The sequence below is a fragment of the Neophocaena asiaeorientalis genome, unplaced genomic scaffold (genome assembly GCF_003031525.2).
Source record: "Neophocaena asiaeorientalis asiaeorientalis breed wild unplaced genomic scaffold, Neophocaena_asiaeorientalis_V1.1 scaffold123, whole genome shotgun sequence".
Taxonomy (NCBI): Eukaryota; Metazoa; Chordata; class Mammalia; order Artiodactyla; family Phocoenidae; genus Neophocaena; species Neophocaena asiaeorientalis.
The window spans coordinates 7,598,033-7,613,862 of record NW_020173666.1 but is presented as its reverse complement, the minus strand read 5'-3'; the positions used below and the strand labels follow the sequence as shown (position 1 = coordinate 7,613,862).

At 40.1% G+C, this 15,830-nt stretch overlaps 1 protein-coding gene across 1 annotated transcript in view; it reads left to right on the top strand.

The window, feature by feature from the left end:
- SYNE1 (spectrin repeat containing nuclear envelope protein 1) overlaps nt 1-15,830 on the top strand; it is a 451,837-nt gene that overhangs the window by 232,744 nt on the left and 203,263 nt on the right. Inside the window, exons 66-74 of the mRNA XM_024748028.1 lie at nt 3,242-3,559; nt 4,260-4,415; nt 4,571-4,741; nt 5,363-5,689; nt 6,933-7,085; nt 7,395-7,562; nt 9,921-10,097; nt 12,299-12,445; nt 15,573-15,698. Of these exons, the coding sequence (XP_024603796.1) occupies nt 3,242-3,559; nt 4,260-4,415; nt 4,571-4,741; nt 5,363-5,689; nt 6,933-7,085; nt 7,395-7,562; nt 9,921-10,097; nt 12,299-12,445; nt 15,573-15,698 (1,743 nt within the window). The remainder of the gene's footprint in view (nt 1-3,241; nt 3,560-4,259; nt 4,416-4,570; nt 4,742-5,362; nt 5,690-6,932; nt 7,086-7,394; nt 7,563-9,920; nt 10,098-12,298; nt 12,446-15,572; nt 15,699-15,830) is intronic.

The window sequence follows — 15,830 nt, the reverse complement described above, 5'->3', positions numbered from 1 at the left end:
CCATTGATAGGTCGTAATGATCTATGTAACAATGTGATAAGGGCAATAATAGAACTACTCTATTATTAGGGATTTTATGGGAGCATCAAAGAGAGCACTCTGGGCTTCCCTGGTGGCGCAGTGGTTGAGAGTCCGCCTGCTGATGCAGGGGACACGGGTTCGTGCCCTGGTCCAGGAAGATCCCACATGCCGTGGAGCGGCTGGGCCCGTGAGCCATGGCCGCTGAGCCTGCGCGTCCGGAGCCTGTGCTCCGCAACGGGAGAGGCCACAACAGTGAGAGGCCCGCGTACCGCAAAAAAAAAAAAAAAAAAAAAGAGAGCCCCTTAATCTTACCTGGAGAGACAGATAGGGGTCAGGGGGTTCCCAAGAAGGGGAAACCAGGCATACAGAGTAGAGAACAGAGAAAAGCCAGCAAGACAACTCTGTGTCCCACCAGCTCTGTGTTGGAACTTACTGAACCCTGTCAGCTCTTATTGGAATTGGTTCAGGATTGGGCAAGATGTACGTACAGCTCACACAAGGTGGAAAAGCGGGACTGAGATGGTCATCGCTGGCATATAACATTTCTGGCTATTTCAGTGGGTCTCGGGGAATGTTGTGTAATGGCGGGAGTGTTGTGTAATGGCGGGAGTGTTGTGTAATGGCGGGAGTGCACGGTTGGGATTAGGGAGTTTGGACTCTGACTTACGGTGAGAACTGACCCTGGGTGACTTCGGCAGAGGTAAACGTCTCTGACTCAGTTTTCTCCACAGAGTTGTTCTGAGGAAGGATTAAATGAGATGGGAGAAAAATTTTTTTTAAATAATAGTCCATTCATGAAATAAATATATGGCAGAAGTTGAAGAGTCATAGTTTCATTAGCTTATTTAAGGATCTCATCCATTTTATTCTTAATAGTAGCACACCCTGGTCTGCTACGTTTAGCTGTTGTAATTTATCTTAATGGAATGGACTTGGTTTTCTGGCTATAACCCCTCCCAGCCCTTCACTCCAGACATTGTTGGCCAGCAAATGCCAAGCTCTCCAAGTTCTGTGTAGGAACTGGGCCAAGAAACCACTTGTCACCAGCAGATATTTCTCCTGTTGAGAAGAAAATGTTTCACTTTGGTCAGTATTAATGTAGCCCAAACCCAAACCTAACTCCTACCTCTCAGTTCACTATGTATTAATTCTTATGGACGCTGTCTTATTTTGAGTCACCACAGATGTTAAAAAGGGAGGGGAGACGCTAAGGCGGAAATTGGTGGTGGAGACGTGACATTCCAACTGCACAGCAGAACTACTTCAGGGTCCCGATGTCCTACAGCTCACTTAGTCATCTGGGGGTCTGCCAGCAGTGTGAAACATGTTCACAGATTATTTTGCATTTACTGAAGGTTTAATTTGAGTCTTAGAACATACAGATTTTAAAAATATTTAACTATATTTTCCCCTCAGAATAAATACTTGAAATGTGGTATATATATAAGAATTTATCTAATGCATTGATTTGTAGAATAGTGAAAACTGCTATAAAATAGGGAAAGGGTGATATATTAAGAAAAGTAGGGGCTTCCTTGGTGGCTCAGTGGTTAAGAATCCGCCTGCCAATGCAGGGGACACGGGTTCAAGCCCCGGTCCGGGAAGATCCCACATGCCACGGAGCAACTTAGTCCATGCGTCACAACTACTGAGCCTGTGCTCTAGAGCCCGTGAGCCACAACTACTGAGCCCACGTGCCTTGAGCCTGTGCTCTGCAACAAGAGAAGCCACTGCAATGAGAAGCCCACACACCTCAACGAAGAGTAGCCACTGCTCGCCACCACTAGAGAAAGCCCGCGCACAGCAATGAAGACCCAACCTAGCCAAAAATAAATAAATAAGTTAATTAATTAATTTTTAAAAAGGAGATTAATTAGGGCAAGGATCAGTAGACTGTAGCCCAGAACCCGTATTTTAAATGAGCTTTTATTGGAACACAGCCCCACCTGTTCATCTATGTAGCGTCTATGGCTGCTTTGGCACCACAAGGGCAAGGGTGGGCAGTTAAGTACTTGCGGCAGATTGTGTGGCCCACAAAGCCTAAAATATTTACTGTCCAACCCTTTATGGAAAAAGTTTGCCAAACCCTGAATTAAGGAAAGAGATTGTACAAAATTACCTTTAAAAAATTTTAGGAATTTTGGAATAAAATTTCTGTTTGTCATCATTTTGATTAATATTTTACCATATAAATTGTTCTTCTTTTCCATTTACAATACATTCACATTACAACATTTTTGGAGTGATATCATAGCTGAGGACAAATGTATCCAATAGTCTGAACCATATAAGATTGCTATTTCTATGGGTAAAAGTGGTCAGATATGAGCAATTTCGTTGGTATTAAAGATTTTTTAATACTATTGTATGCTGACTAAATATGTTGGCACTTTTAACATTCTTGGTGGGATTTGACTCGGTCCCTTTCAACTTTAGATGATCAGATCAAGTAACACAAGTGTATAATACCGTTTTGCTAACATCTTTAAGGATACGAGTTTTTCTTTCTATAAAAAAAGTAGTTTATGCTCTTCAAGACTTGGTTCATACTAAATTAGTAGGGTAAATTTCTGGGACTTATGCTTTGGTGGAGGGAAATGGATTTGTACCTAGGAGTACCTGATGGGCAGGTGTGATAATTCAGCCTTTCAGGTTTGTATGCCCTGTACCCTCCAGGGCCAACTTCTCTTTGCCATCGCATTCCCTAGAACATCTTCGGCAAAGGATCCCTCCTGAGCAAAAGCAAGGTTCATTGTTCTTTTCTCAGCCACACATGTAGCACTGATCCCATTCAATGTCAAAGCAAGAAACCTTAGGCTCTTTAAACAGATTAGGAGCCAAAAAAAGCCTAGGTTATTATATTAAACAATAACCCTTTAATCACAGTGTTTTTTGCCTGTAGGCTGAAAAACCAAATTTCAGACATTGCTTCTAAGATGACTGAGAAAAATATTTCTCCCGGTGTGTGTATTTGTGTGTATATGTGTGCATTCTGATTCATTTAATTGGAATTATTTCAGAATGTTTCTCCTGACTTGGGAGACGGTATGCGGTTTTCGGTACATATTTTTTGTGTGTAAGTCGGAATCAAAGCATTCTTTCCTAACGTGAAGTTTTCTTGAAGCCAACGTGAAGGGCACGGTTGGCTTGGGTGAGACATGATCACCTACACGGGTGTAAAATATAAGAGAGGTGTGGCAGCCATACCTTTCCCCTACAGGAGCTCCAGGTGCACTGCACAGAAGGGCAGGCCCTGTTGAATTCAGTGCTGCACGCCAGAGAGGAAGTGATACCATCGGGCATCCCCCAGACGGAGGACCGGGCATTAGAGTCTCTCCGGCAGGACTGGCAGGCTTACCAGCAGAGGCTGTCCGAGACCCGAACTCAGTTCAATAATGTAGTCAACAAATTGAGACTGATGGAACAAAAGTTTCAGCAAGTAGACGAGTGGCTAAAAGCAATGGAGGACAAAGTGAGTCTCAGAAGTGGACGTCAGTCTAACCGGGCTGCCAAGGAGATACAATTACATCAGATGAAGGTACAACTAATGTAAATTCCTCATCTTTGTCAGAGTAGCAGTTGCCTTGCATAATCTGTTTCCTTAAAATATCTAGTAACTTTTGGTCCAAGGTTTAGCTTTTGCAAAATCTCTTTCTACTTGCAAAGAAATTTGATGTACGTTATAACGGAGCATTCTTCTATCAGCAGTTATTTATTAGAATCCTAAGGCAGTCTAGTTTAATGAAGTATTTTATATTTTCTTCCCAAGCTTTATTACCTTGCCTGGTAAAGATACATGAATGCTAGTGTTGCAATAATTTGTTTATGGCTCTGATTTGAAATTGCTCTAATGTACTACATTGACATAATACTTGAAAATTAATTTTATTCTAATTTTTATGTAGAGTCAGTGCACATGATCAAAATAATCCTTAGGCCTCTGGAACTTCTTTTCCTTATTCATCTATTTTAAAATTTATCTAAGTACAACAGAAGATATAAAAATATATGTAATATAGACAGAAAAGCACTCAAACTCATTAAGTGTACAGTTTTTATCATGTTACTGGAATTACATTTTCATGAAGGTTTTATGTGAAGTATTTTCAAAATTATATCACAGAATAAATATATTCTAACAATACGCTGAAATCGTTTTCTAGTAAGAAGATATATTTATTTGTCTTACTCAAGAATCTGTAAGATTGAGCCTTTCCCTCGATATTGTGTCATTTCAGAAGCGGCATGAAGAAATCACTGCGTACAGAGACGAAGTTGAGGAAGTGGGAGCCAGAGCACAGGAGATCCTAGATGAGAGCCACGTGAGCAGCCAAATGGGCTTCCAGGCCACCCAGCTGACGTCCAGATACCAGGCCCTTCTCCTCCAGGTGCTGGTGAGTGGGCCACCCCTGCTCATCATAGGCCAGCAAACTTCCCAAGCCAGATGTTCTTCCTTTCGCTAACTTCCAGTGAAGATAATACGTGTTTATCAAGAAAGGCACTGGCACAGGTCTTTCATCACTGTTCAATTGTGTTTCTTCTTTCGAAGGAACAAATAAAATTCCTGGAGGAAGAGATCCAGAGTTTGGAGGAATCAGAATTATCTTTAAGTTCCTATTCGGATTGGTACAGCTCTACTCACAAAAATTTCAACAATGTGGCTGCCAAAATTGATAAAGTAGATAAAGTGACGATGGGGAAAAAAATGAAGACATTGGAGGTAGGCATGCAAGTATCAGGTTTGTCTCCCAGCCCTTCTTTCACGAGCTGTTCCTGTCTCCCCCGTAGAATTGGGAGTGTGTTCGCCCCCGCCCAGTATGATTGGTGATCCGTGGCTCATCATTTCACTCTAAATTCCAAGTTATAATCCCTTAAGCCAAAGACTGGCTTTCATTTATTTGTGTTGTGAAGTCATTTCAATGTCTTACACATGGCTACACACGAAATTCTTAACTAAGTTCCAGTTTGACACTAAATATTAAAAGAAAACAATGATCTCAAATTCATGGCACTGTGCGCTAATAGAGTTTTAACCCAGATCTATAGGAGCACTGTTACGGACAAGAGAAACATCAGGTTCTTCCTTAAGTCTCTGATTTGGAAATGATACGCTGATCAAGACTTTAAAAGACCTATATTGAAGTAAAGAAGATTCCTGATTGCTGGCAGACCAAATCTGGTTATAAACTTCAAAAAACATATTTTAAGGAGAAATCAGTGGACTCAAGAATGGGACTTGAAAGGCTGTTCTTTAAAAGGAAAGAAATAATGCTAAGTTATTTGCATTTGTTTGTTTGTTTATTCATTTGTTTGTTTGTATTTGCTTCCCACTCTTTCTCAGGGTTTGCTGAAAGACATGGAGAAAGGCCAGAGTTTGCTCAAATCAGCCCGAGAGAAAGGAGAGAGAGCTCTTACATACTTGGAAGATGGTGAGGCAGAGACGTTAAGAAAAGAGATCCATGACCACGTGGAACAGTTGAAGGAACTGACCAGCACTGTCCGGAAGGAGCACATGACTCTGGAAAAAGGCCTTCATTTGACAAAGGAATTCTCAGATAAATACAAAGCACTAACTCAGTGGATAGCAGAGTACCGAGAAATCCTATACATTCCTGAAGAACCCAAAATGGAATTATATGAGAAAAAAGCTCAGCTATCTAAATACAAGGTAGTGTGTTGTTACTGACAGATGCACGAGGACGTCATGTAGGACTGAACTGGTGGGACGTGATTCCTGGTTTGTGTCACCCTTAGTGAGTGCTAGAAAAAGTCCTAATGTGCCTATTCTGCTGGTGGGGAGTGGTATAGATTTATCTGGCTGGAAACACTACATCAGACTTATTTTTCCGTTCAGGAATCGTATTTGTCTGATATTCAAAGGTTGTATCAGTAAATGGAGATCTATTCTGACAGTGTGATCCAGGTATGTGGATCCTCCAGAAAAACCTTCTTGGCATTAGGATCTCACACCTACAGATTTTATCTTTTTTGTAGAGTCTTTCCTTCATCTTTTGGTACAGAAGGCCTATAAACTGACCTGTGGTAAATTCAAAATGAGACATATTTCTAAGAAAATAAATTCTAGTTAACCAACTGTAGTTAAACATCTTAGAAATTAATTTTTGAAAGAATAAATGGTGATGTGGATATCACTATACATGCTGTAGATATAAATATTTCACATGCTCAAATCTGTGAAACAGTTATTGAAGCTTATACATGGAGTAGTCTGTTTTCTAAATTTGACCCAAATTATTTAGCGATATTCTTTAAGAATTACAGTGTGATGACTTGCCTCGAAGCTTTTCCTGTTGGCAGCTTTTTCCTACTCCAGCCAGTATGTCTATTCCTGTCCTTGGTTCTTCTGCCTAGCCTGACAGTGTGTCTTTGAAGGTGTTACATAAGAATCACACTGCTTCTTCTTTTTTAGTTCCCTCTGAGTTCTTGATATATTTAAATAGCACTTTTAGGCCATCATAGCAACGTTGCAACTGGAATTTGTCTCCCAGACTTCACATCCAGCTCAAGCTGCTATTGATTTCACGAGTCAAAATCAAAAGATAGCACCTCGCTCCCTTTGTAGAGAATTAAGGTTTATTTCTCTGCCGAAAGGAATGAGCTAGAAGCCAGCAATATGAACCATGTTAAATTTAGCCGAATGTAATTCTTTTCCATACTTCTCTCTGCGCATGCGAAGGGCTATTTGATGTCTTACTTTTACTCTGTATTGAAAAACTGTATTAGCCATAAAAAGGCATTCTCTCTTTATTGCTTTATACTTATTAATTTTTAAAGTATATGTCAGATCTTTATTTGAAGTAGATAAACTTATACATGCCAACGTATATGTATATATTCGCCTTGATCACACAGATGAGCTGGTTCTTGTTGTTTTTTCTTTGTAATTCAAGTCACTTCAACAAACGGTGTTGTCCCATGAACCAACAGTAAAATCAGTGAGAGAAAAAGGGGAAGCCCTCCTGGAGCTGGTGCAGGATGTTACTTTAAAGGACAAAATAGATCAACTTCAGAGTGATTACCAGAACCTCTGCAGTGCAGGAAAAGTAAGGAGTGATCAGAAATTCAATGCAAATGTGTGTATTCACCACAAAGGGGGTCCTGACTCCTTTTTATCTGTCAGAAAATTTTAAGGCGTGGTATGGGTCAGTATTTTTCCTTTTATTCAGATGGGCATTTTAAATGGCGAAACGACTTTGTGGGTCGTGTTGTATCTTTTTTTTCCCGTTCCTAGTAAGTTTCTGATGTGTGTAACTCTACCTACCCTATGAGTTTTCCTGGGCTTTTAAAAATATGAAAGTTTGGAGTAGATTTTTGGCTTGAAAGTCACTTCTAACGGACACCTGGCTTCACAGGAGCACGTTTGCCGTCTCGAGGTGAAAGTCAGAGACCACGAAGATTACAATAGTGAGCTCCAAGAAGTGGAAAAGTGGCTGCTGCAGATGTCAGGAAGGTTAGTGGCACCCGACCTCATGGAGACAAGCAGTCTAGAGACGGTTACCCAGCAACTGGCCCGCCACAAGGTATGCCTGAGCTTTAAGGAGCTGAAGAATACAAGGTGGCTTTAGCAGGTGTGCCGTGTGTATGTGCGTGTGTGTGTGTGTGAGCGCACGCATGTACCTCTCTGGGTCATAATGATTGCACCTAAAGAATCAGGTCTGAGTCTCAAGAATGACTGATAATTGAGAACAGTTCAATTTAATATTTAAGTGACTAACAACAGCTGAATCTTGGCATTCACCTTCTGAACATATTGTAGCATTTTTCCCAGCCAGTAGTTTTTCATTGCAGAATATAATCTTTAGGGAGTAATTTATCAAAGAGAAATTATCTTTATTTTAGAAAAGTATAGCCAAAGATACGATACAAAAGTAGTAGTCAAAGAGTCTGGGTTCTAGCCAGACTGTCTTCTTCCTAACTGGGGGGACTTAGCCTCTCTGCGCCTCCTTTTCTCCTCTGTTAAGGGTGATAATGACACCAGCCTCATCACGGGAGATAATGTATGTGAAAGTATCTTGTAAACCATAAAGTACAGTACTGACATGTGGTGTTAGTATATTTATTAATATGTATTTTTAGTAATTATATGTGCCAGGTGACAGATGTCATATAGTCACAATTTTATGGAGCAATTTCGGTGAGCTTAATGGGAAACTGATTTTTAGTCGTGACATGGTAAATATCTAGCAGTGTGTCTTAGGAAGACCAGTTAACCATTCTGGGCTTCAGGATTCCTATAGGAGAAAATTCTATTTAGCAAATACCAACAGAAAAGTAACTGCATGATATAGTCTATTTGGCACTGAGAAAATGCCCTCAGTAACCTCAGGGTGTAGTGGTTCCATTCCAGCTCGAAGATAAAATGTTTCTTTTCAATGTGGCATATATAATAACTGTTAACCCAGCACCACTGGAAAAAAAGTGGTGGACCCTGGGCTGCTGAAGGACCACCTGGTTTCCCTTAGATGTATTGATGTGTCAACCCAGGAAACTTTGTGTTGGAATGTCACTTGTCATTAGCATTGTAAGGAAATTAGAACCTGATTTGAAAAAGTTGGTTCCTGCTCTCTAAGTGATCTTGTGAGAAAGCTCACTAGAGAACACAGGTGGGCATCGTGGTGTGTGTGAACTGGAATCGGGCAGAGATGGGCCCAAAGCTGGGGGATGTGCCATTTACTACTTGTGAAACCTTGAACATGGTTTTTCTTTTCTTTTTGGCTGCATTGGGTCTTCGTTGCTGGGCATGGGCTTTTTCTAGTTGTGGCGAGCAGGGGCTATTCTTCATTGCGGTGCACGGGCTTCTCATTGAAGTGGCTTCTCTTGTTGCAGAGCACAGGCTCTAGGTGCACAGGCTTCAGTAGTTGTGGCTCGCGGGCTCTAGAGCGCAGGCTCAGTAGTTGTGGCACACGGGCCTCAGTAGTTGTGGCTCACGGGCTATAGAGCGCAGGCTCAGTAGTTGTGGCATGCGGGCTTCAGTAGTTGTGGCTCACGGGCTCTAGAGCGCAGGCTCAGTAGTTGTGGCACACGGGCTTCAGTAGTTGTGGCTCTCAGGCTTCAGTAGTTGTGGTACACGGGCTTCAGTAGTTGTGGCTCACGGGCTCTAGAGCGCAGGCTCAGTAGTTGTGGCGCACGGGCTTAGTTACTCCACGACATGTGGGAACTTTCCGGACCAGGGCTCGAACCTGTGTCCCCTGCATTGGCAGGCGGATTCTTAACCAGTGTGCCACCAGGGAAGTCCCTTGAACATGTTTTATAACATCTCTGTGCTTCAGTCTCCTCATCTGTAAAACAATAGTAATAATACACATTTATCCGGGCTTATATATAGTCCCTTCACTATAGCAGGTGCTTAATAAATGGTAAGTGATAAAGGTTATTTTTATTTTTATCAATATAAGTATTATTAGATGTAAATTAGATCTTACATAATTTAGACATTCGATTATTACATAAATCAGATATCATATTAGATAAATTAGACATTAGTAAATTAGATTAAGTTGTAATTAGATTATTTTAGATATAAATTATACCAGAATCATAATTTATAGAGATGAAAAATGTATTAACATCCTTCTTGCTGGTAATAATACCATGGAGCAGATCTCTAACTGAGATCAGCCTCATGAAATCACTTAAAGGTTACTTCATTATTCGTATGTAACTTAATCCATCAAATTCATTAGCTTTTCCCATTGGAGTATCTCTGAAAATATACTTCTTTTTCCATTTGTTGATATGGCAACCAAGACAAATTGCAAAACTCTTTTAAAAACATTTTAAACTGTGAAATGATTGATCTTTAACTTTCTGTTTGATGAATAGATTATTTAAAGACTATAACTGGAATGAGAACTCAGTACTTGCTTCATTTTTTGTAGGCAATGATGGAAGAAATTGCTGGTTTTGAAGACCGTTTGAACAACCTTAAAATTAAAGGTGACAGTTTGATCAGCCAGTGTGCAGACCACCTCCAAGCGAAACTTAAACAAAATGTACATGCTCATCTGCAGGGCACAAAGGATAGTTACTCAGCCATCTGCAGTACAGCCCAGAGGGTGAGTACCACTGGAACATTCTAGAATGATGAAGAATTAAGGAGAAAAACTGTGCAAACTGGAGGTTTTTAAAAATAGTTTTTGTGCTTCAGTCTTTGGGATTGTTTTGGTGTTTTTCCAGACAGAAAATAAGAGGATAGATTTCATAGTCTCTATGTGAACATAGAATTAACATATCATATATTTGATTGATGTGATGAAGTGGCGAATTTCAGACATGTGGTTTTACTCAATCCCTTTATTCCATGAATTGATTATGAAAAAAATTTTAAATTTTGTTTGTTTTTATTTGCACACCATCAATAATACTTCTTTCTTATTTGCCATTTATTCTATTACATCAAAATAAGTTTATTCTGTAAGTCACACAATAATTATTTCTTTTTAACTCTATGCAGCCCAGGTTCTACTCTAATTCAGTATTTTTATGTATTCATATAGAAATTGAGAAAAGAAGTAAGCACCAATTTCAAGGTATACTTCAGTGGGTATCCCTCCAATAAAATGGAATCCTTAATGTTATAGATATAAGTCTAAGATAAATAAGAATCACCCTTTTAACAACAATTAAGTAAAATTAGTGGATTACTCTTTATTATTCTGGAATTTATAAATGACACTGAGAAGGGTCTATCTATTTTTGTTACTGAGCTATTTAGTAAGAACTGGAGAAATACAAGTGACATGGGGAGAATTATCTGTGTTCATCACGATAATAAAAAAAATGCTGGGTGACATTAGTTGATCCCTAGACTTGGAAAATCCACCTTCAGAAAGTTAATAAACAGGCTTCCCTGGTGGCACAGTGGTTGAGAGTCCGCCTGCCGATGCAGGGGACACGGGTTCGTGCCTCGGTCCGGGAAGATCCCACATGCCGCGGAGTGGCTGGGCCCGTGAGCCATGGGCACTGAGCCTGCGCGTCCAGAGCCTATGCTCCGCAATGGGAGAGGCCACAACAGTGAGAGGCCCGCGTACTGCAAAAAAAAAAGTTAATAAAAAAGAGGGATAAAATAATCTAACAAATAATTGCAGATGATGACGTAGGGGGTGAGACAAGAAAAACCGTAGCATGGAGCTTTTGGTAAGCTCATTTGTTCACTCACTCAACAGAGATTTCTTAGCACTGTCTTTGTAGCAGGCTTTTTCTGTGCATTATGGACACAGCTTAATTTTTTTTTTAATTAGTAAATGTTCGAAAGACAAACATATTTTAAAAATAAACTTTTAAAAAGTAGATGAAATTCTAAGAACAGAGTCAGAATCTTATAATTAAACTTTGCAAAAATGTTAAAGAATGCAAAATACCTTTTTTCTTTTTGGTTCTGCTTGGAATAAAAATAAATAAGGGATAGTCCTAATATCAGATAAAAATGATTAATTTAATAGATGACAGAGAAAAGCAGAATTCAATTACTGCTTCTGTTGTCTCAATAAGGAAAGAAAAGCCAGTCTAACCTCATAGTCTTTTTTTCTTTCTTTTGTTTTTCATGAAGAGCTTGCTCAGAAAACGTCATAGGTATATTTCACCTTGATTTCAAGGAAACACATAATAGTTTCTCAACATGTCTTTGTGGATAAAATGGAAATTGCTTGGCTGGTTGAGGATTAAGTAATTGAATAGATGCATTAGAAAATGTTTGGGTTATTCTAGATTAGTGTTTTCCTGGAATGTAACTTCTAAGATGAAATGAGGGCATCAAACTCTCCACTCCCCTGTGTTATAATTTAGTTCCAATTTACCCTACCCCTAAAACAGAAGCTGTTCAGTTAGAGAAATATTGGTTATCTTTTCATGAGCCGGCATTTTATTTTTACTTTTAGTTTCTAGTTTAAATGAAAAGGACGGTATTTATACAATGGGGGAAAGCTGCAAAAACCTTTGATTTATGTTTGACCAATTTCCTCCAAAGATTTTATGTATTCTAACACATTTCTAGCGTTACATTCACCCTGCCCACCTTGTCTTTCCATGATCAGGATATTATGTTGTAATGTGTGGGTTGAGAAGTTATAAACTGGGGCATAGCCCATGTGCTTTGCAACATTTTGGAACGTATGCAGACTCCGTAGATATGTCTGGTTTTGGGGGGCATGGTGGGGAGAGGGATCCATTTAAAGTGGACTTGTTTCATTTGCTCGCAGTGGTCTTTTTAGAGAAATAAAACAGCTCTCACGACCGCAGCATGATTGTTCTGTCTCAGGTGTACGAGAGTCTGGAACAGGAACTTCAGAAGCACGTTAGTCGACAAGACACCCTGCAGCAGTGCCAGGCCTGGCTTTCTGCAGTCCAGCCCGATTTAAAGCCAAGCGCACGTCCCCCTGTCAGCAGGGCAGAAGCCGTTAAGCAGGTAGATTGTGATTCCTGCAAGTTTATGTTACGCTGTCATTCATTCATTTGATGAAAACATGTTAAGTACCTATTATGTGCCAAATTGTGCTGGTTGCTGGAGATATAAAAGTATAAATAAGGTCTGAGCTTGATTCCAGTTAAGTCCACATTCTAACCAGGAAGACGGACGCACAGCTGAGGTCAATCTGGTAGAATAAATAGGGCATGGGCACTGTAGCCAGAAGATCGATTCCAGTACCTGCTCAACGGGGTGACCATGGGTAAATCACTGAATTTCTCTGAGCCTCCGTGTTCTAATAGGTAAAGTGATTATAAGTATGCTTGCTTCTGAAAGTCATGAAGAAATTCAAATGCTGTACCGCAGTGTACGTGATTTGTAAACAGAAAAGCAAAATTAGCCTCTCCTGCATTTTTGGGCACAAAACGAGGTGCTTATTAAATAATTATTAAGTGAATGCTGAATGAATTATTGTTATCGTGTGAAAGGAACCTGTGGCGTATTCATTTGACATCTACATGCTTAAAACGTTGCTGCTGATACTTCATCAGAATATTTGAGGGATGTTTTAAAATTTTTTGTACTAAGCAACTTTTCTATGTAGTGCAAAGAATATATTTTAAAGGAATTTAGTTGTAAAGGTTGCTGCCAGATAGGAAGTAATGTAAAAATTCAATCTTTTTACCTCAAACTGATATTAAAATAATGTTTGTTCATTTAGTCCACTTAGAGAATATGTTCAGTTAATATGTCCCCCAAAGTATACTTTCTGGCTTAAATGATTTACATTGTTTAAGTCATGAAATGGCTCACAGAAGTGCATGTATTACACCTTATAAAAAATAGAATATGGGGCTTCCCTGGTGGCGCAGTGGTTGAGAGTCCGCCTGCCGATGCAGGGGACAGGGGTTCGTGCACTGGTCTGGGAGGATCCCACGTGCCGCAGAGCGGCTGGGCCCGTGAGCCATGGCCGCTGAGCCTGGGCGTCCGGAGCCTGTTCTCCGCAATGGGAGAGGCCACAACAGTGAGAGGCCTGCGTACCACAAAAAAAAAAAAAAAAGAAAAATAGAATATGGACAAATCAAACATGGCTCTCCTTGAATCAAGAAATGAAATAAAGATTGTCTGTATTCTGTTTTTTCATTAGACTGTGAGCTTTCTTGGGTCATTCATTGTCTGTGGCTGTTTGTTTCCAATGTACTTTATTCAGAACAATCCAGACCAAAGCTTGATTCTTCTCTTTTGTTCCCCAAAAAAGAAGTAAAAGCGAGGGGGAGAATAACATTAATGCTTTCGCTAGAACAGGAAGTTTCCTACGGCACCCGCGTTAGCTGTGGTTGCAGGAAGATGCTGATCCTTCCTGGGGCCCAGATTCAGTGACTGTAGGGTTCATTGTTTTACTTTCTGCCCCTTCCACACTGCTTCTCAGAATGGGCTGCCCCCTTTTGGAAGCAACAGAGAAGGGAATCAGAGGTATTGGAAACACCTGGACCTCAGTCGTTCTGAAGGGGAAGAGGTTTTTTGTTGTTTCTTTTCGTTTTGCTTTGTTTTGATCAGTCTTTCCTTTGGCAAGTACTGCTTTCATGTAAAGTCGAGCAGGTCCTGGGTCATTAGTTCGCTTGGATGTGTCACTGGAGAATTCCGCTACTGACGGGGTGTCAGACTCTGGGCAGGCTTTGACGGGCTGCAGTTGAATTTGGTCAGGGTCCCAGGGTGCGTCGTGTATCCCTCCCACATGGTAAATGCTCAATACGTATGTAATGATAATATGGTCCTCACTACCATTAGCCAATGACAGACTGATTTGATTCCATTAAGAATGTCATTTGTTTTCATAAGGCATGGTGTGAATTTGGGGGAATGAGAAAAAGTACTATCAGATTTGCCCTTGAAATTGATTTTTAGCAGAAATCTTTCATAACTGTTTTGTCATTGACAGTCAACAAGCTGCTCCCAATGCTTTTGGAATCAGGCTAACTGTATACATTTTAAAATAAATCATTATTTTTTAAAGTAAATATATTTATAAAATAAAAATTCAGATATCTCATTCTCTTCTCATTTCCAAAGACTGTTTGGGACAGATAACTTTCTCTGAGCCATGGGTACCTGATGGGATGGTTTTGGTTAATGGCTAATGATACTAATTGGAAGTGAAACACCAGTCAGTCTGTGCAATGGATAAAAGTTTAGGTGCTACTTTCTACTTAATGGGAAATTGATCTGTATTTGTTACATTTATGTGAGAATGATGTGTCTAGGTAACCCACACAGCTTAGAGGAAATATACTGAGATGAGTCCAAAAGTTAGGCTCCATTATTCGCTATGATTTTGGAAGATCACCTGCTGTTTCTGTAGATCAACTTTATCCCATACAACTTGCAGTCAATACCTCTTTCCCAATTAATCACAAAGATGTAGTAAGCGAAAGCCACTTCTCACCACCTCTACCACCCATCGCCCTCCATCAGGCCATCATCACTTCTCATCTAACTCCTGCAGTAGCCTGACAACTGGGGCTGCCAGTTCCATCCCTGGTTGGGGAACTAGGATCCCACATGCCGCACGGCAACTAAGCCCATGCGCCACAACTAGAGAGCCTGCGTGCTTCAACTACAGCCTCTGGAGCCCACACGCCACAACTACAGAAGCCCACGCTCTCTGGAACCCGTGTGCCACAACTGCTGAGCCTGTACACCACAACTAGAGAGAAGCCCGTGCACCGCAATAAAAGATCCCGCATGCCGCAAAGAAGACCTGATGCAGCCAAAAATAAATAAATAAATATTTAAAAAAAAAAGAAAAGAAAACAAGCTAGAATGTGAACAGAGAATCTGGAAAAACCATGGAAGTTTCTTGGTTATTCCCCTTTCCCAGACCATACAGGCTAATTAGACTAAGAAACAGCTGGTGGACGAATGGCTCCCTGCCAGTGTGTTTGGAAAGCTTTCTTTTGAGTAACTAATATATGTCATTTACAACAATGGTGAAAATACTGAGCATAGCAAGGTTATTTTTGAAATGTCAACAAAATACCACAAATGGTACAAATATTTGCTATCTAAATATAGCATGTGTCTCTTTCACTCTGACAAGTTTTTTTTTTCTTCTTTTGTTTTTTTTCAGGTCAAACACTTCAGAGCTTTGCAGGAACAGGCAAGGACCTACTTAGATCTCCTTTGTACCATGTGTGACTTGTCAAACTCTTCAGTGAAAACCACAGCAAAAGACATTCAACAAACAGAACAAATGGTAAAAGTTAAAAAATGACATTGGATATATCTGACTATATTCTCTTGCTTGAATGTTAGATGTGAAAAAAATTTTCTCCTTGGAGTATTCTTGCTATAATGCTCCTACAAGCATTCTAATACATATGTATTG